Raw genomic sequence first — 25,541 nt, 5'->3', positions numbered from 1 at the left:
TACAGACGGGTGTAAAGACCCTAGAAAAATATTTTCCCTGTGTTTCCATCCTGTGTGAGCTACTGAAATGAGCCGCACTGTGAAACAGCCAATCAGAGCAGAGCTCAACATTATTATTCATGACCCTTCCAAATAAAGTAAAAACAGACTTTCTAGGGACAAATCCTAGGGTTGTAAATGGACATGTAAAACTGTTTCTGGAGATGTTTTGCCCTTACCTAAGCCACATAGCCTACCTTATGTAGATATCAGAGAACTATTTAAAATATTGTAGCAATGCATTCTATGGCACCTTTAATAGTAGTAGCCTAGTTGAAAAGTAGTGTATGTATAAATGAACTTAGACAAAGAATTAACACTATCAATTCACTATTACTTAATGTTAGCTACGTTAGGTGTTTTTATGTTATGTTCTTTCTTTGTCTTCTAACTGAGAGTATTGTGGCGCTGCCTGTCAGCGGTCACTGGAGCTAACGCTGTTCCAGTCACAGACCGAAGGATGAGCTGCTTTATTCTGTGCTTTTCGATCTGTCATGCAGTCATTCTTGAGAAGTGGGACAAAACAGGGTGCAAAATTGAAAAAATAAAACCTTGTACTCAGAGAAATGAAACTACATTTATGTATCTATATTGTCTTGGATAAGACAAGTTATTAATTCATTTAACAGCTATTGCTGATGGGAATCATTGAATTTGTATATCAGAAATAACTAGATGTGTACCAATCTCTAGAAATAAGACAAAATGTCATTTGAATAAATGCAAGCGCCTCCTTCAGCTATTTAGACAACAACAGTTTTTAGCAAATAACACTTACGTTATCAGAAATAAAGTTATTAATCACATTACACGTTTCTAACTCGTTTTCAATGCTGAATATATTCAATGGTCTGCAGTTTATGTGCAAGATCTCGCGAGAGTTTCCTCGGGTGGTGAGACGAGAGTCTGCGAGATTTGCGCGTCCGCCATCTCTAGGAGCAAGAAAAGTAGCAGAACGCGAAGCGCCTGTCAACAAGTCCGAGGAGTGAGACTCATAAAGAAGGTCAAGCGGGGCTCAGCGCTGCCTCTTTATACCTGTCCCCCGTCTTTTGTCAGAGAAGACTTTCATGTGAGACAACGGCGGGGAAAAAGCCAGACATGTCAAATCTCAGCAAAGGGGGCACTAAAAAAGACACCAAGATGAGGATACGAGCCTTTCCCGTGAGTATGAGCGCTCCGAGCCGGCGAGAGCTTCACTCGAGCTCCGGGGATCCGAGCGGACAGGCCTGTGTTTACAAACCCCTTCACACCGCCTCTGTGTTTACACAAATCCCACAAATAACCATCATGAGGGAAGCGTCACTTTGGTCTGGGGTTAGAAGCTCATGCGTTGTTTTTATGTCAAGCTAATAACCAATGGCAGAAGTCAGCTAGCCTGCTAGCTGGCTAACCTGTTTAACAGCAGCAGCAGATGATCACAAATAAATGCGCAGTGACCCGAATACGCTGGTTTCATTGCATAAGTTCCGGTGAGCGTATTCAATCAACAGTAAATGTGTCACTAATCAAAACATTTGTTCTAGTAACGTTGTTTGTGGGGGGTCGGCCAGCGAAGAAACTTGTTCAGTAGCACTAATGCTGCTATAATGTTTGATGTAGATCTGTGCAATCGCCTTGATATAAACCAGTGATGGGCACACTTGGCCCTTCCAGGCCACTTTCCTGCAGAGATGTGATCCTACCCTGATAAAACTCACCTGCCTGTAGCCTTCTAGTAGTCTTGAAGACAGTGATTAGCTGGTTCAGGTGTGTTTGATTAGAGTTGGAGCTAAACTCTGAAGGAAAGTGGCCTGGAAGGGCCAAGTGTGCCCACCCCTGATCTAAACAGTCAATATACTGTAAACCCAAAATGCATTGAGATTCTCTTGTGAGCTGTAAAATCATGACTATCAATGGCCGTGGCGTCATGAGAAAATGATGAATCATTCCTGCCATCAGGCAACTCTTATTCAGAGTCACATCTGTTGATTTGTCCACATCGGTTCGAGCTGCATGTTCACATGATTGTACTTGACAGGTTTGTGTCAAGCCGATATGGACTACCCAGAACACATGGGGATAAGTGTTTGATTAAGATGCTCAAAACTGAGACGACTCCCTTTTGTTATGTCCTAGGGTGACCATACGTGCCATTTTCCCAGGACGCGTCCTGGCCAGGATTTCTATATTGCCTAAAATATCTAGGTTTTGGCTTTGTTTGCGTGTGCAGACCGATCGGTGTGTATTACATCAAAATACCATACAGACGGTTCCTTATGCTTTCAAAATGCTCTCGAGATATTTTGATGTCATACCCCTTCGGTCTGCACACGCAAGCAAAGCCAAAACCTAGATATTTTAGGCAATATAGAAATCCTGGCCAGGACGCGTCCTGGGAAAATGGCACGCATGGTCACCCTATTATGTCCTGTTGGCCAAGACTTTTGTGTTTAACTTGCTTTGCCTGAGTAGACTATGGATATGGTAACCTACCATGTACGAGTGTCATAAAACAACAAAAAGAGTGTTGTACGATCAAACAAATACAGAATGATGCTGTATATTTCCTTAGAACTAACTTACTTGGATGCATCAGCTGCTGTTCCACTAAAGTTCACACGGGTGTCTCTGCGGAGTTGTCATATTAACTGTGGGCGATTGATAAGCTCAGAATGGCACAGTACTTTCTGTCTGCATTTTGACCTGTTGAACTTTTTGTGGAATGTTTTGCTTGATTGTGCTGTCTTTTTCTACGATAAATGCCATTGGTCTGATACTATCTTATGAAATGCAATCACGTTCACACACTTTTTTTTTTCAGCGTGCAATGTCTCATTTAAGTTAGATTGATAATCTAACCAGTTTGCAGTTCAAGGTTATGCTGAGCCACAGTAAAAGCCCGTTCATACCAAGGATGATAACTGTAATTATAACTATGACTATAAAGCTTTAATAACATTCATACATTAACAGTAAAAACTATATTGGCATCCACATCAGCGGACAATAACATTCTGTTTGCATGCGCTGCAGTTTTGTCATCAGCTGCTTTAAATGCTTGAGCTCTTTAAAACAGAATGGATTCTGATTTGCTGTCAATGGGTTTATTGTTCATTAACAGTAAAAAAAAAAAATCTTAAGTGATTCTGACATTTTTCTGTGTCGTTAACCTTGTGTTGTGTGGACTTCCCTACTCTCATAGAATTGGGATGATCAATAAAAATGTACAGTTATCATTATAGATATCGTTCTTGGAGTGAACGGCCTTAAAGGGATAGTTCACCCAAAAAGTAAAGTTTTATCTTCATTTACTCGCCCTCATATCGTTTCAAACCAGTATGACTCGCTTTCTTTTGCGGAACATAAAAATAAATTTTGAGGAATATTGGTAACCAAACTGCTGCTGGTAGCCATTGACTTCCATAGTACGGAGAGGGGAAAAAAAGACTATAGAATTCAATGGCTACCAGCAGCAGTTTGGTTACCAATTATCTTCTCTTGTGTTCAACATAAGAATGAAATTCATACAGATTTGGAACAACATGAGGATGAGTAAATGATGACGGGTTTTAATTTTGGCTGAACTATCCCTTTAAAAGGAAGGGTAAAAGAGTGCATAACATTTGAATTTGGTAACCCTCAAACAGTTGGTAGCTTCATGTATCACCTTTTCTCCCTTAATGGTTTCCCCTCTTCTCTCTGCTTCATCTCAGATGACCATGGATGAGAAGTATGTCAACAACATCTGGGACCTCTTGAAAAATGCCATCCAGGAGATTCAGAGGAAAAACAACAGTGGGCTGAGCTTTGAGGAGCTCTACAGGAACGCCTACACCATGGTCCTGCACAAGCACGGAGAGAAGCTCTACACGGGCCTCAGGGAGGTGGTCACAGAACATCTCATCAACAAAGTAAGAGCCAGACGTCTCTGTCGTGCCTCTTCTCCACGGTGAGGGTGACGGTGTCTAACCTGGAACCGTTCTGTTGGCAGATCCCCTGGCCGAGTACCACATCTGGCACGAGAAACGATGCATGTACATGTAGTTTTATGCGTTTGGTAGATGCTTTTGTTTGAAGTTCATGCATGCCCAGAGAATCATATCCTGTGAACCTGACGTTGCTAATGCAATGCTCTACTGTTTAGCTACAGGAAGATCCAACACCAGTTCAGTGAAAAGGGGTAGAAAGTAATGTGTCGAGGAGGTAAACACCATCTCGTACCAACATGAATGTTCAGCACAAAAATCTATTATTTATTGCCCGATAAAAGCAATTATCAGCACTATCGGACAGTCGTTTAAATCAACTGATGATCAGGGCCAATTATATCCTTTCAGTCAAAAGGCAGCGGAAACGTGTCGGACAGCATGCAGACTCTATTTTGAATTTAGGTAATAATAATGCAATAATAACACATTAATGCAATCTCACTTCTTAAAAACAGTGCTGTTAACGCAGGCGTTTCCCTTTTTTCCCCCCAGGTTTTATTATGATAATCAAACAATAAATGCCGTTTTGAATCTCTTAAATGTGGCGTGACAGATGGCTTTAGCTGCTTCAGTTCAAGTGGCATCATCTCTTTCACTTTAATAAAAGTTATAGCACAAAATAAATGTGAATGAATAGCCAAAGTTATGTTGAGAGATACAGTACACTACTGAGATACATCATGCATCTAGTAATCACTCAATTAGTGTTTCAATAGTTTCAACCATTAAAACAGCTTGTGAACATTAAGTCACTTAACGTTACATTTACCTCAGGAAAGTTATCCAGTGTTCACAGTTGGTTAGTTAGCTATAAAAGGAAAACACTAGAGAGGAGCTTATTTGCTGTTAATTATTTATGTATGTTTGAAATACATCTGACACAAAGACGAGTTTTTATGAAAACCGTCTTATGTTCAATTGAAACGTTTGTATTTTTTTCCTTGGGGGGGGAAAAAAAAAGTAGACCTTCCTGACATTTTTTCAGATTAATTAATATTGAATCCCGTTGTGTAATACTACATAGTCATATTTTCTGAGACTGTTATCATACTGTCTGTACTGTATCTTAAGCATTTGACAGCATTAGAAAATTTAAACCATGCAGCACTGAACTATCAGTATCAGCAGACAGCATCCCTAGTTTCTGACACTCGTTTATTGAAATGTTTTCAAATAGCAGTTCAGATTTCTGCATTCACTATGGTGTTTATCAAACACAATAGTACAGAGACAAGAGGCCGGTTCCATATTAACAATAAAGAGATTAAAAAAACTTACATTGATGGTGAATGTATGTGTCTGCATAGACTCATTAACAGCCGTTCTTTACATTTGTCTTGGTGTGAACAGGCCTTAAAAGGCAGTGTTGGTTTAATGATATGAGATCAACTCAGTGGGTTCAAGGTGTGATGTTCACTGCAACACATATGAGACGAGTGCTTCATTAACTGATTACACCGATTTGTGTTTCTACTTGCTGGCTCGATATGAATTAGCAGGAAGCCATGTTTATCCTGTACTTATGTCCAGTTTTTGTCTGTTTAAAGGTACGAGAAGATGTGTTAAACTCCCTGAATAACAACTTTCTGCAAACACTCAATCAAGCCTGGAATGACCACCAGACAGCTATGGTGATGATCAGGGACATCTTGATGTACATGGTGGGTTTTTATGACGATCTTTCATTGCATGTTGATTGATTTTGTCTTGATGCTACTTCTTCGTGAGTGGTAGCTTATTACAGAGCTTGCAAGGCATTGCTGTGTTGATAAACCTCAATCATTCTGGGGCGTGCTTCCCAAAAGCAACTATTGCCGCTAGTTCAGTCATTACCAATAGTAGTGGTAATGACTGTTAATAAATAGTTGTGGCCTAATGGTTAGAGAGTCGGACTCATAACCCAAAGGTTGTGGGTTCGAGTCTCGTACCGGCAGGGATTGTAGGGGGGGGGGGGGAATGTACAGCGCTCTCTCCCACCTTCAATACCACGACTGAGGTGCCCTTGAGCAAGGCACCGAACCCCCGACTGCTCCCTGGGCGCCGCAGCATAAATGGCTGCCCACTGCTCCGGGTGTGTGTTCACGGTGTGTGTGTGTTCACTGCTGTGTGTGTGCACTTTGGATGGGATAAACGCAGAGCACTAATTCTGAGTATGGGTCACCATACTTGGCCACATGTCACGTCACTTTTTTTCACTTTTTTTAGAATAGTTCAGTGGAACAAACGACCGTAGTTCACAAACAGTGCTTTTGAGAAATGCAGCCCTGGTTAGCTGCATTTCAAGTTCTAATTCCCATTTACAGTGGTGGCCAAAATTATTAGAAAACTAAATGAAAATTTAAGTCAGTTACATTTCCGAACATTCCTTTAGCCATTAATTGTAATAATCCAGTGATATTTTTGTCTGACGGCAGCCAGTGCTGCACACAGAGATCTGGTCTGATCATCATCAGTCTGTCTGGAGTCACATGAAGAAACAGAACAAACTGAGACCAACTCAATCCAGAAGAACTGAGACAACATCTTCAAGACGCTTCAAGAAACCTATCTGCAAAGCTACCTGAGAAACTATGCGCAAGTGCACCGAGGGCAAAAGCTGCTTTAAACGCAAAGGATGCTCACACCAAATGTTGATTTAATTTAGTTAATAGAAGTTAATTGATAAAGAATTTATCGATTTTGACAGCATCCTCATTTTACAGCATTTTTACACAAGTGCCTAACACTTTTAGCAGCAATGGAGCTTCGCAGATAGGTTTCTTGAAGCGTCTTGGAGACGTTGTCTCAGTTCTTCTGGATTGAGTCTGTCTCAGTTTGTTCTGTTTCTTCATGTGACTCCAGACAGACTGATGATGATCAGATCAGATCTCTGTGTGGAGCAAACAAGAATCTCACTGGATTATTTCAATTAATGGCAAAATGAATGTTTAGAAATGGAAACTTTTAATTCCTACTGACACACTACAGCAAAAGATAGAAATAACTGACTTAAATTTTTAGCTGATGAAAATACTAGTGTTCTAATAATTGTATATATTTGCTGGAGAATTGAGTGAGTGTCAGTGAGTTTGTCTGCATCTGTCAGCAGGGGGTATAGTTATAAGGTTAAGGTATAGTTCACCGAAAAATACTAATTATGTCATAATTTTCTCACTCTCATGTCATTTCAAAACTTGATGGCTTGCTTCTTTGCAACATAACAGAAAAAGATTTCGAGAAATCTCTCGTTTTTTCAAGGCCTGAAATTCATTTCAGAAAAGGTGGGGTAATTTTCCCCATTAGCTGACTCTCCTTGCAGTTATCTCACCTAAATGTTTTGCTCACTTCATGGATTTATGTATTTTACAAAACATTGTAAACAGTTTTTAAGGGTGCCTTACGAACACCTTAATTAACAAGCCAAAGATGACTATATTAATTGCATTATTTTTTAGCTATTAAATTGATGCAGTTATGCGCTGAATCATATTTATATTGTTACTAGGAAAATACTTTTGAAAACAAACTTGGATGCTAGACGGTACTATGGGGCTCTTTCGGTTGTGCAATAGCCTGCCTGTGTAATTCTGATGCATCAGTAAAGATTTCTAGGCCCAGTTACGTGAAAACCATTAAGTGATTTTTAATGAAGTGATTAAGGCAATGGATTTCTTTTCAGCAAAAATGTTGTATCCATAAACCTTACATAAGTGTTTATGATAAGCATTTCACGATCATTTCTGGTAAAACAAGGTGATAGAGAAGCGGTTGCTATAGCTGCAACATCAGCCACAATAAACTAAATATATAACTGACCACCGGTTTTTAAACAACTTGCAAGCACTGGTATTTCTTTTTTGAGAATTCAAATATATTTTAGTTTTTTCTTCTGGATAGTTGTGTATTATGTTTCCAACCAAATTGCCTGTTGCTTGGAAGAGCTTTATCTTCTGTATTAGCTTCATTCTTCTCTGCCTCTCTCCCCTTCTGTCTTTGTACAGGACCGGGTGTATGTTCAGCAGAATAACGTAGAGAACGTCTATAATCTTGGTCTCATCATCTTCAGAGACCAGGTGGTTCGTTACGGCTGCATTCGGGACCATCTGAAGCAGACCTTACTCGACATGATTGCCCGTGAGAGGAGAGGAGAGGTGGTGGACAGGTGCGCGTCTTTGTTTTGTTTGAGTAGCGTCAAACATGTAGACCATGCAGAAAACTGTGTGCGAGTCATCATAATATGGCAATTTTTAGTGCTGTCAAACGATTAATCACATCCAAAATAAACGTTTTTGTTTGCATAATATATGTGTGTGTGCTGTGTATGTTTATTATGTATATGTAAATACACACACACATGCATGTATATAGTTCAGAAAAATGTTTATATATGAAATATATTTATTTATAATATAAATTATATGAATATAAATATATACTGTATGTGTGTGTATTTATATATACATAATAAATATGCACAGAACACACACACACATATTATGCAAACAAAAACTTTTATTTTGTATGTGATTAATTGCGATTAATCGTTTGGCAGCACTATTTTAAATCTATCAAACCCTACCTTTGCTAATGTGCACACAATAATGCCAGAAATTAAAATTTTTTGCCAATTACTTTCTTTGCCAATTATCCTGTGATTTAAATTGACGAGCCTCATAATACCCACTTTTCTGCTCCGTTGTTTGTGCAAACAGGTCTACATTGTACGTAATGATTTATTTCTTTTTATATTTTTATTTTTGAAATGGATTCAACAAATCAAGAGACAGCGGTGTTTGTTTCATTTAAGGGATAGTTTGCTAAAACATGAAGTTGCTGTCATCAGTCGCCCACTCTCATTTCGGTCCAAACCTGTATGACTGAATTTATTCTTTGAAACATAAAAGAAGATATATTGAGAAATGTATTTTCTGCCTGTACGATGGAAGTCAGTGGTAACTAGGGCTGCACAATTAATCGAATTTCTAATTACAATTACGGATGCCACAATTACATAATCGTTCAAAGTCCACTTATGTTATTCTGCATGCTTAAGATGCGTTTTTTTCTTTCTACATGTTATCTTAAGGGTTTTTCCATTGATTTAGTTTTAGTATAACATTATAATACCAAGCATATTTTTTCCTTTTTATTTAAAGAGAAACCAATCCGATGTATAGTTGACATTTGAGGCTTAATACTATAGAAAAGCAATAAAGGTTTTTCAGTGAGTGTTTTCAGCTTGTTTATTTTCATATAAAAATATGGCATGCAGTTGCTTCAAACAAAGGTGTAAACAACATTTATTTAATCGTAATTAATAATCGCAATTACGATTTCAAAGGAATAATCGACAATTATGATTTTTGTCATAATCGTGCAGCCCTAGTGGTAACCAAAACCAACCTTCTTCAAAAGAATGTTGAAGAATTAGGATGCCCTTTTCTCAAATAATGCTTCTTACCTTTTCTGTTTTGTCTGTTTTCCAAGTTGTCATTATATAATCTACAAAGAAATAACATTTTACTTGTTTGTAACTTATATAGCCACTCAGACTGCTGACTCGCGAGATAATGTGCTCAACGCTCAATACGCTCCGGCAAATCCCTTTTTATATGTGACCCTGGACCACAAAACCAGTCTTAAGTGTCAATTTTTCGAAATTGAGATTTATACATCATCTGAAAGCTTGTCAGGATAGGACAATATTTGGCTGAAATACAACTATTTCAAAATCTGGAATCTGAGGGTGCAAAAAATTCAAAATACTGAGAAAGTTGTCCAAATGAAGTTCTTAGCAATGCATATTACTAATCAAACATTTAGTTTTGATATATTTACGGTAGGAAATGTACAAAATATCTTCATGGAACATGATCTTTACTTAATATCCTAATGATTTTTGGCATAAAAGAAAATAATTTTGACCCATGCAATGTATTGTTGGCTATTGCTACAAATATCCCCCAGCGACTTAACACTGCTTTTGTGCTCCAGGGACACAAATAGTCTTTGATCTCCAGTATATTTGAGCATATTATCTTAATTTACTCAGTCATTTCCCTCGAATCACCACATCATAATAAATTACTTAAAAATGACGATATTTATGTCCATATGCACATTTTTCCAAGAATACATTAAACAATTCTGAGTCCGGATGAAACGTATTAAACTCAACACAACAACGTAATCCGATACAATAGGAATTAAGTCATGAATCCGAGTCATCTCTTGTTTAATATGTATTTGCCAGGGCACATTATACAACGTACATTTAAGCCATCACGTTAATAATGCAAAGGAGAGCAAGTAGAAAATACAATATTGCTTTAATAATAATAATAATAGTGAAAAAAATCACGTGGAGAGTCATAATGCACAGCCAGCACCAAACCGACAGAACAGCAAAACGAACTGAATTATAAGTGCCACCATTTAGAATTAAACAAACTTGTATTTGATGACCCGAGGTGATGCAAAAAAGTTCATTGTGAAATGCTCTCATATTTATTTAATGAAATCAGCCTTTTGAAGTTTAACAAACACATTAGGTTGTATCAACACAGTTATGTTTTCCATCCCCAAATTTAGGACCTCTCAAAATTATGTGTCGTCATACAATTTAAGATATTTGAGACTTTTTATGGCCTTAAATGTCATAAAACATACATTTTTAGACTTTTTAAGGACACAAAGTCACAAACTGAAAAGTAGAAATGTAAAAAAAAAATAATAAAAATAATAAAACTATATTTCTGATTTGCTGCTTTTCATAGCACTCAGGCTGGTTATTAAATGCAATGGGAAAAGTAGCTGCCGTTTTCTTAATGTATATTGTAATAAGTGCTTGTCTTCATTCAGGGGTGCCATTCGTAACGCTTGTCAGATGCTGATGATTTTGGGCTTGGAAGGACGGTCCGTCTATGAAGAGGATTTCGAGGCCCCGTTCTTAGAAATGTCTGCTGAATTCTTTCAGGTTTGTTACACTTTATTGCATTATTATTTCTCTGTCAGATGGTTTGTAGTTGGTATCACAGTGAATGTGTATATTAGCATTTTAAAGTAAAAGTTGACCCAAAGAATAAAAATGCTGTCTGCTTATCAGTGGTATAATTTACGCACTATTATGTTGTACCAAACCTGTATACTGTAAACTCTTTCTTTCTTTCTTAACTACTGTTGAATTCAATTGAATGTTGAATTGACCAGCCTTTAATGTGAAGATTCCTCAAAAGTATTTTGGAAACGGGGTTTAGAATGACATAAGTGTGAGTAAATAATGACCGAATATGTAATAATTACTTCATTAATGTGATGTTTTCCGTTTGTTTCTCATTATGCTTTAACCCTGTTAATTTGTTGTAATTTTATTAATCTTTTTCAGATGGAAAGTCAGAAGTTTTTAGCCGAGAACAGTGCAAGCGTGTACATAAAGAAAGTGGAGGCACGGATAAACGAGGAGATCGAGCGAGTGATACACTGCCTGGATAAAACGACGGAGGAGCCGATTGTGAAGGTGGTGGAGAGAGAGCTGATCTCCAAACATATGAAGACCATTGTAGAGATGGAGAACTCGGGCCTGGTGCACATGCTCAAGAATGGAAAGACAGAAGGTGCGCTGTCCTCATCTCAGTCATTTATTATTACTGTTGCATTTCATCAGTGGTTAAAGAGCTGGAATGAGAAGGCCCTCTTATAATGTTAGTTAATGTCAGTTTTATCACCATTTTTAACAGTCTGGTTTTTAAAAATTTGACAGATTCAAGATAAAGAATTTTATTTTTACAAAAATGTTTTTAACTAGTCAACTTACAAACTTAACTTGCAACTTGATTCCGGTAACATTCACTTTATTAACCATCTGGTTAAAGAAAGTTCTGTTCCAAGTGCAGCACACATGAAGTTCAGCGTAGTGTAAATGTAAAACAAATTCACTCGTTAAATATCTTGAAATATGAAGACAAGTATTGTCCAAACTTGCCTAAAACATAACCTATATGTGTCCCTGCAGCACAAAAGCGGTGTTAAGTCGCTGGGGGATATTTGTAGCAATAGCCAACAATACATTGTATGGGTCACAATTATAAATTTTTCTTTTATGTCAAAAATCATTAGGATATTAAGTAAAGATCATGTTCCTTGAAGATATTTTGTAAATGTCCTACCGTAAATATATCAAAACTTAATGTTTGATTAGTAATATGCATTGCTAAGAACTTCATTTGGACAACTTTAAAGATGATTTTCTCAATATTTTGATTTTTTTTCGCAACCTCAGATTCCAGATTTTCAAATAGTTGTATCTCAGCCAAATATTGTCCTATCCTAACAAACCATACATCAAGAAAGTTCATTTATTCAGCTTTCAGATGATGTATAAATCTCAATTTCGAAACATTGACACTTAAGACTGGTTTTGTGCTCTAGGGTCACATATGTGCAGAAGTAATACAAAATAAGAAAAAATGCTAAATATTTCATAGGAAAAAAATGTAGACATTGAGTTTTACAGGTCAACTCAAAAGTTCAATTCAAATTCAAGAGTGTCTAAAAGTATAACAAAAGTAGATTATTATTAACAGTAAATGTTTTGTAAAAACAAAGAAAATGCCAGAAGCTTTCAGCCTGTGACCATCATGGGAATATGAAATATCAAACTTAAAGCAGTATTTATTTATTTCATTTTTGCATTTCACCGCGCTGCTTTTTCATGGTTTTTTCTGTGTAAACATGCTCTTGAAGGACCCGTTTGGATGTTGTGCTCACGTCTCATGTCTTTTTCTAAAAATGTGGTGCTCAAGTTAAAAGAAATAATTTTCCCCTTTCCACTGCCTGCATCTTGTGTTTTTCAATGATAAAAATAATACTTAATTCATAAAATTGTCCAGCCCTAGTTTGAGAGTGACTTCTGTCTAAACACTGTTAATACATCACTGCTGTATTCACAACTGACCTTTTTTAGTCTCCTAATGTGACGGTACTCTTACACAAGGCAGAACACTAAATGCATGACTAGTCACGTTATCGTATTCGTTGTTGTGACTATGCAGAAACACATTTTTGAAAGGAGTGTGTGCAGCTTAATGGTCAGAAGAATTTTGATTTATCACAAGCAAAGAAAAAAGCATTTGATAAATTAAATATAAAGATTAAGAGTTCATTTTGTTCCTAAATTCCATTTGGAACATTCAGTGAGCTTGAATGAAACATTCAGTGAACGTTAAATAGAAGGTTAACAGGAAGTGGACATCAGTGGTTTGGAAGCTTGTATGATATTATAGAGATAATATTCATGCTTGTGTGTGCAGATCTGGCCTGCATGTACAAGTTGTTCAGCAGAGTGCCGAATGGCCTGAAGACCATGTGTGAGTGTATGAGCTCCTATCTGAGGGAGCAGGGCAAAGCTCTGGTGTCTGAGGAAGGAGAAGGCAAGAACCCTGTTGACTACATCCAGGTAATAAAGATAATATCTAACTCATAGAACACGTGAGATGTGGGGAAGACCTTTATATCCGAACCTCCCTCTTTCTCTCTTCCTTCCTTTAGGGTCTTCTGGATCTGAAGTCACGGTTTGATCGCTTCTTGCTAGAGTCCTTTAACAACGACCGTTTATTCAAGCAGACCATTGCAGGGGACTTCGAGTATTTCTTGAACCTGAACTCTCGTTCGCCCGAGTATCTCTCGCTCTTCATTGACGATAAGCTGAAGAAAGGAGTGAAAGGAGTGAGTCAGTTTCTCTAGTCACATGATTAGTGGACGCTTTCCAATATAGAAAGCATGCCTCAAAATCTTCATTGGAGCAACACAGTATCAGTTCTTAAATCCTAAAATCAATCGTTTAGTGTAGATTGTGAATGACTGAAAGGGAGGATGTGTTTTGCTACGCATTATTAGTAGTTAAAACACTAAACCTTCCTAAATATTCCATATGTCATTTATAAAACCTTTGTCCATTAGTGCATAGCAGTTTTTTTAATTGTTTGTAGATTACTAGGGATGTAACGATTAACCGTGAGCCGGTTGAAAACTATTCAAATATGTGACGATTCAAATCGGTTGAGATGCTAAACAAATCGAGATTCAGTTAGGGTTTGATAAGCTGAAGAAAGGAGTGAAAGGAGTGAGTCAGTTTCTCTAGTCACATGATTAGTGGACGCTTTCCAATATAGAAAGTATGCCTCAAATCTTCATTAGAGCAACGCAGTATCAGTTCTTAAATCCTAAAATCGATCTTTTAGTGTAGATTGTGAATCTACACTAATCTTCCTCTGAAAAGGAAGGATGTGTTTTGCTACGCATTATTAGTAGTTTAAACACTAAAGCTTCCTAAATATTCCATATGTCATTTATAAAACCTTTGTCCATTAGTGCATAGCAGTTTTTTTAATTTGTAGATTACTAGGGATGTAACGATTAACCGTGAGCCGGTTGAAAACTATTCAAATATGTGACGATTCAAATCGGTTGAGATGCTAAACAAATCGAGATTCAGTTAGGGTTAAGAGTTTATATGAATGTATGTCTGATGTGAACTTACTGTCTTTCGATGGTATTTTTTATTTTCATCTTGCCTCTGTGTAATGCATATTAAAGTTCATAAGTAAGGGCACATTTAATTTATAATTTGTCTTAAATCTCATTTTGTCAAAAAATCGAATCGTGAGTTGAGTGACTCGCTACATCAGTAGTTAATCCAAGGTGTTTTTCTGTTGTTTGTGTGTGCTTTAGCTGACGGAGCAGGAGGTGGAGTCAATCTTGGATAAAGCCATGGTGCTGTTCAGGTTCATGCAGGAGAAGGACGTGTTTGAGCGCTACTACAAGCAGCACCTGGCCAGAAGACTCCTCACCAACAAGAGCGTGTCCGACGACTCCGAGAAAAACATGATCTCGAAGCTAAAGGCAAGATCTGCTGCTGTACAGAGCGGAGGCTCAGCGTGCCCTAACACTGTATGTGTCTCATGTGACGTTTCTCGTTCCACAGACGGAGTGTGGCTGTCAGTTCACATCTAAACTGGAAGGCATGTTCAGGGACATGAGCATCTCAAACACAACCATGGATGAGTTTCGGCAGCACCTTACATCGACAGGGGTGAGGTGCAGATGGTACTCGACCAGAATAAGTGCCTCAGTTGCACATTACAGTGAGACTGTGTAGTGATTAGAGTGGATTGAGATTGAATGGTGTTTAATCGTGTTTTCTTCTTAGGTGTCTTTAGGTGGTGTCGACCTCACAGTGAGGGTGCTAACGACAGGATACTGGCCGACCCAGTCAGCGACTCCCAAATGTAGCATCCCCCCTTCACCAAGACATGCTTTCGAGGTCTTTAGAAGGTGTTGGTTGTTGTATTTTGCAGTAGCTTTGTTGCAGTTTTTAACTCATTTGGGAAGAACTTTGACTTTAAGAGTCACTCCAGAAGTTTTGTGTGTGTTCACGGCCACTTAACTCTTTCATTGCAGATTTTATTTAGCCAAGCACAGCGGTAGGCAGCTCACATTACAGCATCACATGGGTTCAGCAGACCTCAATGCCACCTTCTATGGGCCAGTCAAAAAGGTAGTAAGCAGTCACTGAAGAATTCCAAAGAATTTACTTATTTTATAATCTAAACTGTGATCATTTGATTTGTGTCTTTCTTCAGGAGGATGGCTCAGATATGGTCGGTGGGGCTCAGGTCACAGGCTCTAATGCCAGGAAACACATCCTGCAGGTTTCCACATTCCAGATGACAATCCTCATGCTTTTCAACAACCGAGAGAAATCCACATTCGAGGTACTGCGCTCGTGCCACATTTTGCAAAGCTTGGGCAATTTCTCTGCTTTAGAAAAGCATGTTTCATGAACGTATTCTTAAAATATATGCAATAGTTTTAGTGCGAACAAGTCGTGAGATTGTTATATAATAATAATAATATAATATGATAATTACTTAACTGGTTCCAGTGCTGAAAGCTCTTTGTTAATGTTCCCATATTCAAAGTTGCATACTTTGCATGTGCTGCACATTTTTTGTACCATTCTTTATTAGTATATTTTTATCTCTTTTTTTTTTAGAATTTAAAGCATAATTTAAAAAATTTGATCTGATTGTAGTCTTTGAAATCCAAAAAGTAGTAGGGCTGTCAAAATGGCTGAAAAACTCAATTCTAATTTTTTACTTAAATATCAAAATTCTAATTATATTAAAATTTAAAATGCATAATTTCAGTGAGGGTGAAGAAAAGCTTTTGGCTTCTCTCCTGAGGCCACAAGAGGGCGCATCGAGCAAAATATTACTAATGCACGTTTATTCAAAGCATAAGAAAACATGACTATCTGTGGAAAAAAATGCATAATGTTTATAAACCAATTATAATTAAGTTTCTTAAACCACTATAAACAAAACAGCATCGTGTATGTATGCATAGTTTAATACAAAGGGCCGAAGAGTAAATTTTTCATTTAAAAACACGAGTTGCCATGGGATGAGGAAAAAACCCACCATAAAGTCTCGAGAGATGTTTTTTCAAAGTTGTGGCTCTTTTGTGCGAGACGCAAGTGCAACAGTGATAGATGTCCCTCTAAAAAATGAGCGAAATATGCGTTCTTGCTTGGTAAACATGATCTTCTCAGCATTGATGTTCTCTTTTCACGCAATATTTGCAATTAACAACGCAGCAGCGCCGCATCTAGTGGCTTTAACTTGATAGGCTAACAAAAACATTAAAATGCAATGGCACTTACATCGTCATCGCCACTGATAAGGCTGCCTCCTTAACGCACACCTAAAATTCGAATGCAATGTTTTTGCATTTGAATGTGGATTTTTATTTTAAATTCAACAAATATTCGAAATTCTAATTTTTTTTGACAGCCCTAAAAAGTAGTGCTTAAAGTCTTTAAAAGTCCTAAAATTTCATTTTAAACTATCTGTACAAACCCTGCAATTTTATTACTAATACATTTACAATGAAAATTAAGTGAGGAATAATAACTGACAGCTCTGTTCAAATGGAGTATTGACAGAGAAAGAAACGTCCCCAAACTCACTATATATACACAAGGCACGGCTAAACGTGACATTCATTATAACGGGTTTAAGTAAATGTTGTTTTGAGATTGCTTAAATTGAAAGTTGTTGATAATTTGCAGTTTAGGTCTGGCTGGTTTAGGTCTTTCAAAAGGTACTAAAATGTATCGTTTAGGAACTAATATGCAGTCTTTAGGGGTAAATAAGGTATAAAGGTGTACCTTTTCAAAGGTACTGACCGTCCCAGTGACAGCTTTTGTATAATGTTTTTTCTGTAATGTTCAATGGCTATAATTACTCATATAAAAAATGTAGGCACTGGTTCCAGAATAGGCAACAGTTGTACTGGCCTTCACCCAGAGTACTTATTAATCAGCCTGTACATTGAATTAAATGGCATTGCTGTAATTTCCCACATGTCCCTGTTGTTTTCCGCTCTTGACAGGAGATCCAGCAGGAGACGGATATCCCGGAGAGAGAGCTGGTGCGGGCGCTGCAGTCTCTGGCCTGTGGAAAGCCCACACAGCGAGTCCTCACCAAAGAACCCAAGTCTAAAGAGATCGAGAGTGGCCACGTCTTCACTGTCAATGACCAGTTCACCTCCAGACTGCACAGAGTCAAGATTCAAACAGGTAACGGTCAGCTTGACCGATGCTGTAGAACTGTTCAGCAAAACCCATACAAATACAATTTAGCTTTCATCTTTAAAATACTTGAAATAACAATGTTGTCTATTTTGATGTATATTCAAATTGTATTTATTATTGTAATGGCAAAGCTCCATCACTTCAGTGTCACATGATCCTACAAAAATCAGTTTCAGGTTCAAATAACAGCTTTTACATTTACAACTCACTCTCTTTGCGTTGGATTACTTTTTCTCACACATATAATAATAAATATAAAGATGGGTTTGTGAAGCAATTCATTTGGATTATGCTTATGCATAGTAAAATGCATGTGTATAATGCATGTGCTGTTTAAATACAGACAGCAGACAGAGTGATTTCTGCAGTGCTGAACTTGCTTCTCCAGTGTCCTGCTCTTCTGATATCCAGAATGCAGCTTCTCATGTTCATGTTGCGCCCTCTATCGTTCAAGTGTGAATCAATCTTGGTGTTAAAGGACAATTTATTGACTATTTTTGTTACGAATAGATTCAGATTCAGCATTGGCCATAACCATCTGTTAATTATTGTTACTGGTGCTGCCCTTTATTTATATATACTGTTAAACGACCAAAATCGCAAGATCATGGTTACATAAATTTTTGCATGTCGCTCATCACTTATTAATGTCATACTATGACTGTATTGTGGTTTTCCTCACAAATACAGTATTTCAGGTATCGGGTATAAGTATCGTTATACACAGCATAGTTTAGACCTACACCCATGCTACTTTTCAACAGTTCTGCTAGTTAATCGTTTGGAAAGTGTTTTTCTGTAACCTGTGTGTCACATCTCTGCAGTTGCAGCCAAACAGGGAGAATCGGACCCTGAGAGGAAGGAGACGCGCCAGAAAGTGGACGATGACAGGAAACACGAGATTGAGGCGGCTATCGTTCGGATCATGAAGTCCAGAAAGAAGATGCAACACAATGTTCTAGTAGCAGAGGTGTGGAGACTGTTTGTGGAAGTAGTTTAAATATCCAAAAAATGTTATTTGAGAATAACAGTGCGATGTCATCTCTTTCCTGTTTCTTTGAACAATTGTTTATAGAACTTCAGGTTGATCCTGCGTGTTTTTGCCTTTAGGTAACCCAGCAGCTGAAGGTGCGATTCCTGCCCAGTCCTGTGGTCATTAAAAAGCGCATTGAAGGACTTATCGAGAGAGAATACTTGGCAAGAACACCAGAAGATCGCAAAGTGTACACATACGTAGCATGAACAAGGAGCGCAATTAAATCTGGCATGAGAGAGCGAGTGCGAGTGCGAGTGAGCGAGCGAGTATTGTTTTGGGACTTTGTTGCACACCTCACATGGGATGTTATTTTATTTTATGCATTTTTTGCCTTTGTTGTCATTCGTACTGGGAATAAACTGAGAAGAAACCTCTCATCTTCTAATGAACTTGTTTTAAATTGTTCTTTTCGATTCCCATGATGCTTTCCACTGGATTAGATTCAACACTTTTACAGAAGGTCTTGGTCTCTATGAGAGAAGTTATTTTTGTGTGTGTCTTCACAATCCTACAACCAAATTAATACAGTAAGCCACACAGTTTCCCAGCATTGGATATCATTACGACCATTCATATCATGAAATACCTTCAGAGTTATTTTCTTATATCTGTGTAAGTGTGTTTGCGTCTGTGGCACCTGATTTGGATGTACAGGTTCTCCCCATCAGTGCTTTACCTGTAAGATTGCCAAATGTGTATCTGAGTGACAAAGGGGTGTAGCGTTTGGTTCAAAGCATGCTTTTACTGAAGGCTGATGGAGTAACACTTACACAGCATATAAAATTGTGGTTTGACTGTCTTTTTTCCCTTGCTGTATTTTTTTTTTTCATGTCTAACATGGCCAATTGTTAAAGATGACTTAAAAGCGTTTTATTTTGATGGGGCCTTTGAAAGCGATTTAAACAGGGATGGGGCGCAGTTTGTGTATTTTCAGCATTATTATATTTCAATGTGTATAAATTGTAAAATAATTGTTATTGTACTCAATGCTGAAGTGAACTGTACAGGGCCTTGTTTTCATCATTAAATGTAGAAAAATACAGAAAAAAAAACAATAAAAGGATTGGCCGTTTTGGGTCAGATTTTTGTCTTGTTCTGATTTCCTCAATGGAGGATCCTGGTTGGTAGGACATCAAATGTGATAGCAGTGTGAAATTATACATATCAAAATATGTATTTTGATATGTATAATTTATTCATATTTATTTATTATATTTAATAGAAGTCACCTGTGTCCTACCTGAGTGACTATCGTCCCATAGCACTGACCCCAATCACGATGAAGTGCTCTGAGAGGTTAGTCATGTACCATATCAACTCCAATCTCCCCAACACACTTGACCCGCTCCAGTTTGCATACCGTCCAAAACGCTCCACGGACGATGCCATTTTCTCCACCCTCCACCTGGCTCTTACCCACTTAGAAAACAAAGACTCTTATGTTAGAATGCTGTTCATTGACTTCAGCTCAGCATTCAACACAATAATCCCACAACAGCTCATTAACAAACTAAACCTGCTGGACCTAAATACCTCCCTCTGTAATTGGATCCTGGACTTTCTAACCGGAAGACCTCAGTCAGTCCGTGTCGGCCACAACACCTCCAGCACTACCACACTGAGCACAAGTGGCCCACTAGGCTGTGTGCTCAGCCCGCTACTCTTCATGCTGCTGACCCACGACTGCACTGCCAAGTTCAGCTCCAACCACATCATCAAGTTTGCTGATGACACAACTGTGGTAGGTATCATCAGCAACAATTATGTAACACCCTACAGAAAGGAAGTGGCACAACTGGTTGAATGGTGTAGTGCAAACAACCTGTCCCTCAATGTAAGACAAAAGAGGTTGTGATGGACTTCAGGAGAAACTCTGTTGACCACCCCCCACTGACCATCGACAGCTCGACTGTGGAGAGAGTCAGCAGCACTAAATTCCTGGGGGTGCACATAACAGAAGACCTCACCTGGACCACCAACACTACATCACTCTCCAAGAAGGCGCAACAGTGGCTCCACTTCCTGCGCCGACTTAAAAGAGCAAGTCTACCTCCACCCATCCTCACCACATTCTACAGGGGAACCATTGCGAGTGTGCTGACCAGCTGCATCACTGTCTGGTATGGGTATGGGAACTGTAGTGCTGCTGACCACAAGACCCTACAGCAGGACAGTGAAAACAGCTGCAAAGATCATCTGTGCCCCTCTCCCCTCCATCCTGGACATTTTCCTTGCACGATGCTCCAGTAAAGCTACCAGTATCGTGAAAGACCCCACCCATCCCTCCCACAGTCTCTTCCAGCTCTTACCATCAGGAAGACGGTACTGGAGCATCAGGGCCCACTCTGCAAGACTGCTCAACAGCTCTTTCCCCCAGGCTGTGAGAGCCCTCAATTCCAGTCACCTCACCCCCCTCTGAAACCTCATCCACAACCCTACCTCCTGAAACCAGGATCCTCTCTCTCCCCATCCCACCACACGACATGCACCACATGAAAACTGTTGAAAACCTCAAGAACATTGTGCAATTCTGAGTGTGCTACACACAGGTGAGTGGGCTGGACAAACCACCTGTAGAAAAACACTATTTTCTCTCTATATGCACCAGACACCTTCTTATAAACACTCCATGTTACAAGGACTTAATAAGATAACACAAATATTTACTTGTGAATGCACCACAAATCATACTGCATTACTTGCTTCTTAACCTTAAATACTTCTTTTGCACAATATCATGCACAGTTATTATGTAAAGTACTTGTATAGTCTGTCTTAGGTTATGTGTAACCGTGGTCCTGCGAGACACAGCATTTCATTCCACTGTATGTCCACACATGCAGCGGAATGACAATAAAGCTCAACTTGAACTTGAACTCAACTGAACTTTCAACTGTTTTTAAGTTGTAATTATTTTTATTGACATACAAGCACTGAGCAATGTACATACATAAAGCACAATAGATATGGTAAATGACAGCTCAAACATGTGCGCTTGACACAAAAGAGCCAACAAGGTTTGGTAAAGTACTTGTATAGTCTGTCTTAGGTTATGTGTAACCGTGGTCCTGCGAGACACGGCATTTCATTCCACTGTATGTCCACACATGCAGCGGAATGACAATAAAGCTCAACTTGAACTTGAACTCAACTGAACTTTAAACTGTTTTGTAATTATTTTTATTGACATACAAGCACTGAGCAATGTACATACATAAAGCACAATAGATATGGTAAATGACAGCTCAAACATGTGCGCTTGACACAAAAGAGCCAACAAGGTTTGTTCCCTTTCAAATAGGACCTTGCACTGTGCCCTCTAAAGGACACAATGGGGAATGCCTCCTGCATGACCAATGTCTAAATACGACAATGAACTTAATGTTGGTGGGTGACAGCCTATGATGTTCCTACTAGTGCAACCGGGAGTATAAAGGGGCACCTGTAGAACACATCATCCTCTTTGTCTTCAGGAGCCGTTGGTTTGTGGTGTGTCTAGGCAAGCAGCTATGGATAGCACTAGTGCTAAGTCTTTCAGGAAGTGTTCATCAGTGCATGGGTGAGACAAATGCATGCTCAGTCCTCAAGGAGGCTGAATGCATGCATTACGATGTTTTTCTTTAAAGAAGCGCCCTTCTTGTTGGTCCCCTTTGTCAAGAGAATTGGGACAGCCATCCTCAGCTTGTGGATCAGGTCCTGCAGCGGCTGAGGTGAGTAGGAATCTGAAGTCATGGTGGAGCTCGCAGAAGAGATTGAGAGAGGACAAATGGACCTTTCTCATTCTTCTGTGGGTAATGAGGATGCACTGTTGGATGAGGATGTACATTGTCTGATACAGCAGCTAGCAGGCTTCTGACCTAAAGCCAAGAATAGTGGGATGTGGCTGTTGAGGACAAAGTTATTGCTGGGTCTTCACAGCCTGCCTGCCATGCGTACGAGGAGTCACTTGATGTTATGTACCACGCCACAGACAGATTAGATCTACCTTGAAGGCATGAGAAACGTGAGATTGTTTGCGGTAGATTGGACGAGTGTTTTCTGTCGAGACATAATACTCCAACCTTTATACCCCGCCTGGTCTGCGCCCCGAATCTCTAGGGTGACGGTGTCCAATCCCTCTTCTGAAGGGCCACTATGCTGCAGAGTTCAGCTTCGGCTCCAATTAAACAAATTTGGACACCTCTGCTCTAGGGGTTGAGGACCAAAGACAGGCCCAGAAGGAGAGTGTTGCCATTCGTGCCCCTACATTCTTCGAGGAGTAGAGAGCAGAGGAGATGCGATGCCAGGAGACTTAAGGGAAGTGATCCTGAGTAAACACACTCAGCTGAGGTAGGGTGGGGCACGCGTTTAAAAGCTTCCAACATGTCTTATCTATGATGATTTAGGCAGTATTTGATGGTCTAATTGACCTTTCTGATTGGTTCAACAGAGGAGTTTGATTGTGAGTGTAGCGTTGGGGTTTTGAAACTTACCTCGAATGTAGCTAGGCCTCCTTTCAGTTAAGAGTTATTTTTGGGGGGGGACCTCTGTTCCTGGGGCTCGCCCAATGGGCTGTGTCGCTAGGTCTCCTTTGTGTTCTAGGCCCCTGAGCTCCGATTAGATCCAAGTTGTATGGCTCTCTTTGAGCCTCCTGATCAAATGTTTATTTTTTTTTTAGTATAGTGAAATTGTTAGGCTCTCTGTGAGACTACTTAGCCTACTGTCTTTAGTTAGACCTTGTCTCACTACAGAGAGTTGTCCTGCTGAAGGCTCCACTTCCCAGTCCCCCCCAAATGGTCCTCAGTTGCAGGCTCTTTGCAAGTCTTCTCGGTCTTCCTTGTTTAGGGTATTGTTAGTTCTCCTCTCGCTACAGAGAGTCATCCCACTGAGGCCTCTGCTCTCCTATGCCCCACCTGGTTAATAAGCAATTTAAGAGTTGTCTTACTCTTGCTGAGGCCTCTGTCCTTTGAGCTCAGTTAGGGGCTAGATTGCTAAGCTGTATGTGAGCCTCCCTGACTATTGCCTTTAAATTGGGAACGTTGCTAGGCCACCCCTCATTTTAGAGAGTCATTCTGCTAATGCTTCAGCTTCCTGGAGCCCCATCTGGGTAACAGCTCTGAGTCTTTAGGCTCTCTGTGAGCCATCTTGCGAAGCTGTCCCGAGCATCGGACATAGCAGTCAGTGTCGATATCCCTTTAAAGGTGCTCTCCAGAACACGGAACCCTTGAGCTTTGCCTGTGGGCTGAGCTTCTTTTTGACTTGGCCCTGATAAGTATGTAACTCAGGCTACATACAGGTTCAGGTGCAGGTGCGTACCTGAGGGACTAAGGCATTAAGAGTGTTACGACCGTTTCTTTTAGGTAAATATTTTTGTTGCATTGTATTGCTCTGTTTCTTTCTTTCCCTCTTGCTCTCCTCTTTGGCCTGCTCTCTCATAGGTTGCATGATGCTGTGGTGACGGCGCATAATTGGTCGCTCTATTAAGGCGGAGTCTTTTAAGAACACTGCTTGCCAGCAGTCGGGGAGCTCATTGTTGGTGCGAACACGAATGGGTTCAGGACTCCTGGATTCCTCCTCCGGCCGGCAGCCAATCTAATGTTTAACACCCGCTGTTGGGACGAGAACTTCTCATTTTGTGAAACAGAGCGTAGGGGTGTCCTGCCCTTTTTCATTGTGAAACTGTTTGGGTTTTGTTTTTGGTTAGGAAGTTAGGTAAGCCAGCTGTATTTTTATTTGATAAATTAATTAGGTTATTTAATTTCTCTTTTTTTGTTGTTCTAGACCCCTTTTTTGTTTGTTATGTTGGCCTGTGCCTACCCCGAAGGGATGCTCTTCATGTTTCACTTATGATCTTCAATAAACCTAACAGTATGTTGTTTACGTGAATGGCATGCTTGTTTGGTCCCCCGACCGGAGTGATTTCTTCTTTAATTTGTTTGGGAATCCATCACCAATCCTATCTCCATTATCCCCCTTTTGTTCCCTAGACACGGGGCGTAATAAAGAGTTTTTGACTGTATCCAAAATCGCCCCCTATACCCTTAAGTCGGGCACTATTTGTAGTGGTGTCCGAAACCATAGTGGATGTTCTCGAGGGCACTTATTCGATCCCACAACGCACTGCAAAAACGAGTGTACAACCGGTGCACGCTCAAGGGCTAGAGAATACCCATAATGCACTGTGAGAGTCGCACACCGAATGAATTTCCCCGTCTCACCAGAAGAGGGTGCCCGAAACTGAATCATCCATCCATTCATTTTACAAAGCGCTCGTCCACGGCATAATGCAGTGTACAATAAACCTAACAGTATGTTGTTTATGTGAATGGCATGCTTGTTTGGTCCCCCGACCGGAGTGATTTCTTCTTTAATTTGTTTGGGAATCCATCACCAATCCTATCTCCATTATCCCCCTTTTGTTCCCTAGACACGGGGCGTAATAAAGAGTCTTTGACTGTATCCAAAATCGCCCCCTATACCCTTAAGTCGGGCACTATTTGTAGTGGTGTCCGAAACCATAGTGGATGTTCTCGAGGGCATTTATTCGATCCCACAACGCACTGCAAAAACGAGTGTACAACCGGTGCACGCTCAAGGGCTAGAGAATACCCATAATGCACTGTGAGAGTCGCACACCGAATGAATTTCCCCGTCTCACCAGAAGAGGGTGCCCGAAACTGAATCATCCATCCATTCATTTTACAAAGCGCTCGTCCACGGCATAATGCAGTGTAATACAACACAGGAATAAATGCATTGTAAATTGATTATTACAACTAGGGTTTATACATAATTTCCATGACAGAGTTTAAGATAAATTCTTTCATCTTATTACCTGAGCTGCTAGTTTGCCAGTTTCAAATGATTAAACGGCAAACACAAACTA

At 39.5% G+C, this 25,541-nt stretch overlaps 1 protein-coding gene across 1 annotated transcript; it reads left to right on the top strand.

Moving 5' to 3' along the window:
- The first annotated feature begins 943 nt into the window (after nt 1–943).
- cul3b (cullin 3b) lies at nt 944–19,756 on the top strand. The gene is made up of 16 exons (XM_016232864.1): nt 944–1,200; nt 3,732–3,929; nt 5,555–5,668; nt 7,988–8,148; nt 10,848–10,962; nt 11,371–11,599; nt 13,295–13,440; nt 13,533–13,709; nt 14,715–14,885; nt 14,968–15,075; nt 15,193–15,317; nt 15,444–15,540; nt 15,626–15,757; nt 17,439–17,625; nt 18,465–18,610; nt 18,751–19,756. The coding sequence occupies exons 1-16, from the start codon at nt 1,138–1,140 to the stop codon at nt 18,880–18,882; spliced, it is 2,301 nt and encodes a 766-aa protein (XP_016088350.1). The 5' UTR covers nt 944–1,137; the 3' UTR covers nt 18,883–19,756.
- Nucleotides 19,757–25,541: the final 5,785 nt, after the last annotated feature.

The sequence above is a fragment of the Sinocyclocheilus grahami genome, unplaced genomic scaffold (assembly GCF_001515645.1).
Source record: "Sinocyclocheilus grahami isolate Dianchi unplaced genomic scaffold, SAMN03320097.WGS_v1.1 scaffold419.1, whole genome shotgun sequence".
Lineage (NCBI taxonomy): Eukaryota > Metazoa > Chordata > Actinopteri > Cypriniformes > Cyprinidae > Sinocyclocheilus > Sinocyclocheilus grahami.
Note: the sequence above shows the minus strand (reverse complement) of the source record. Positions and strands in the feature narration are given on the sequence as shown.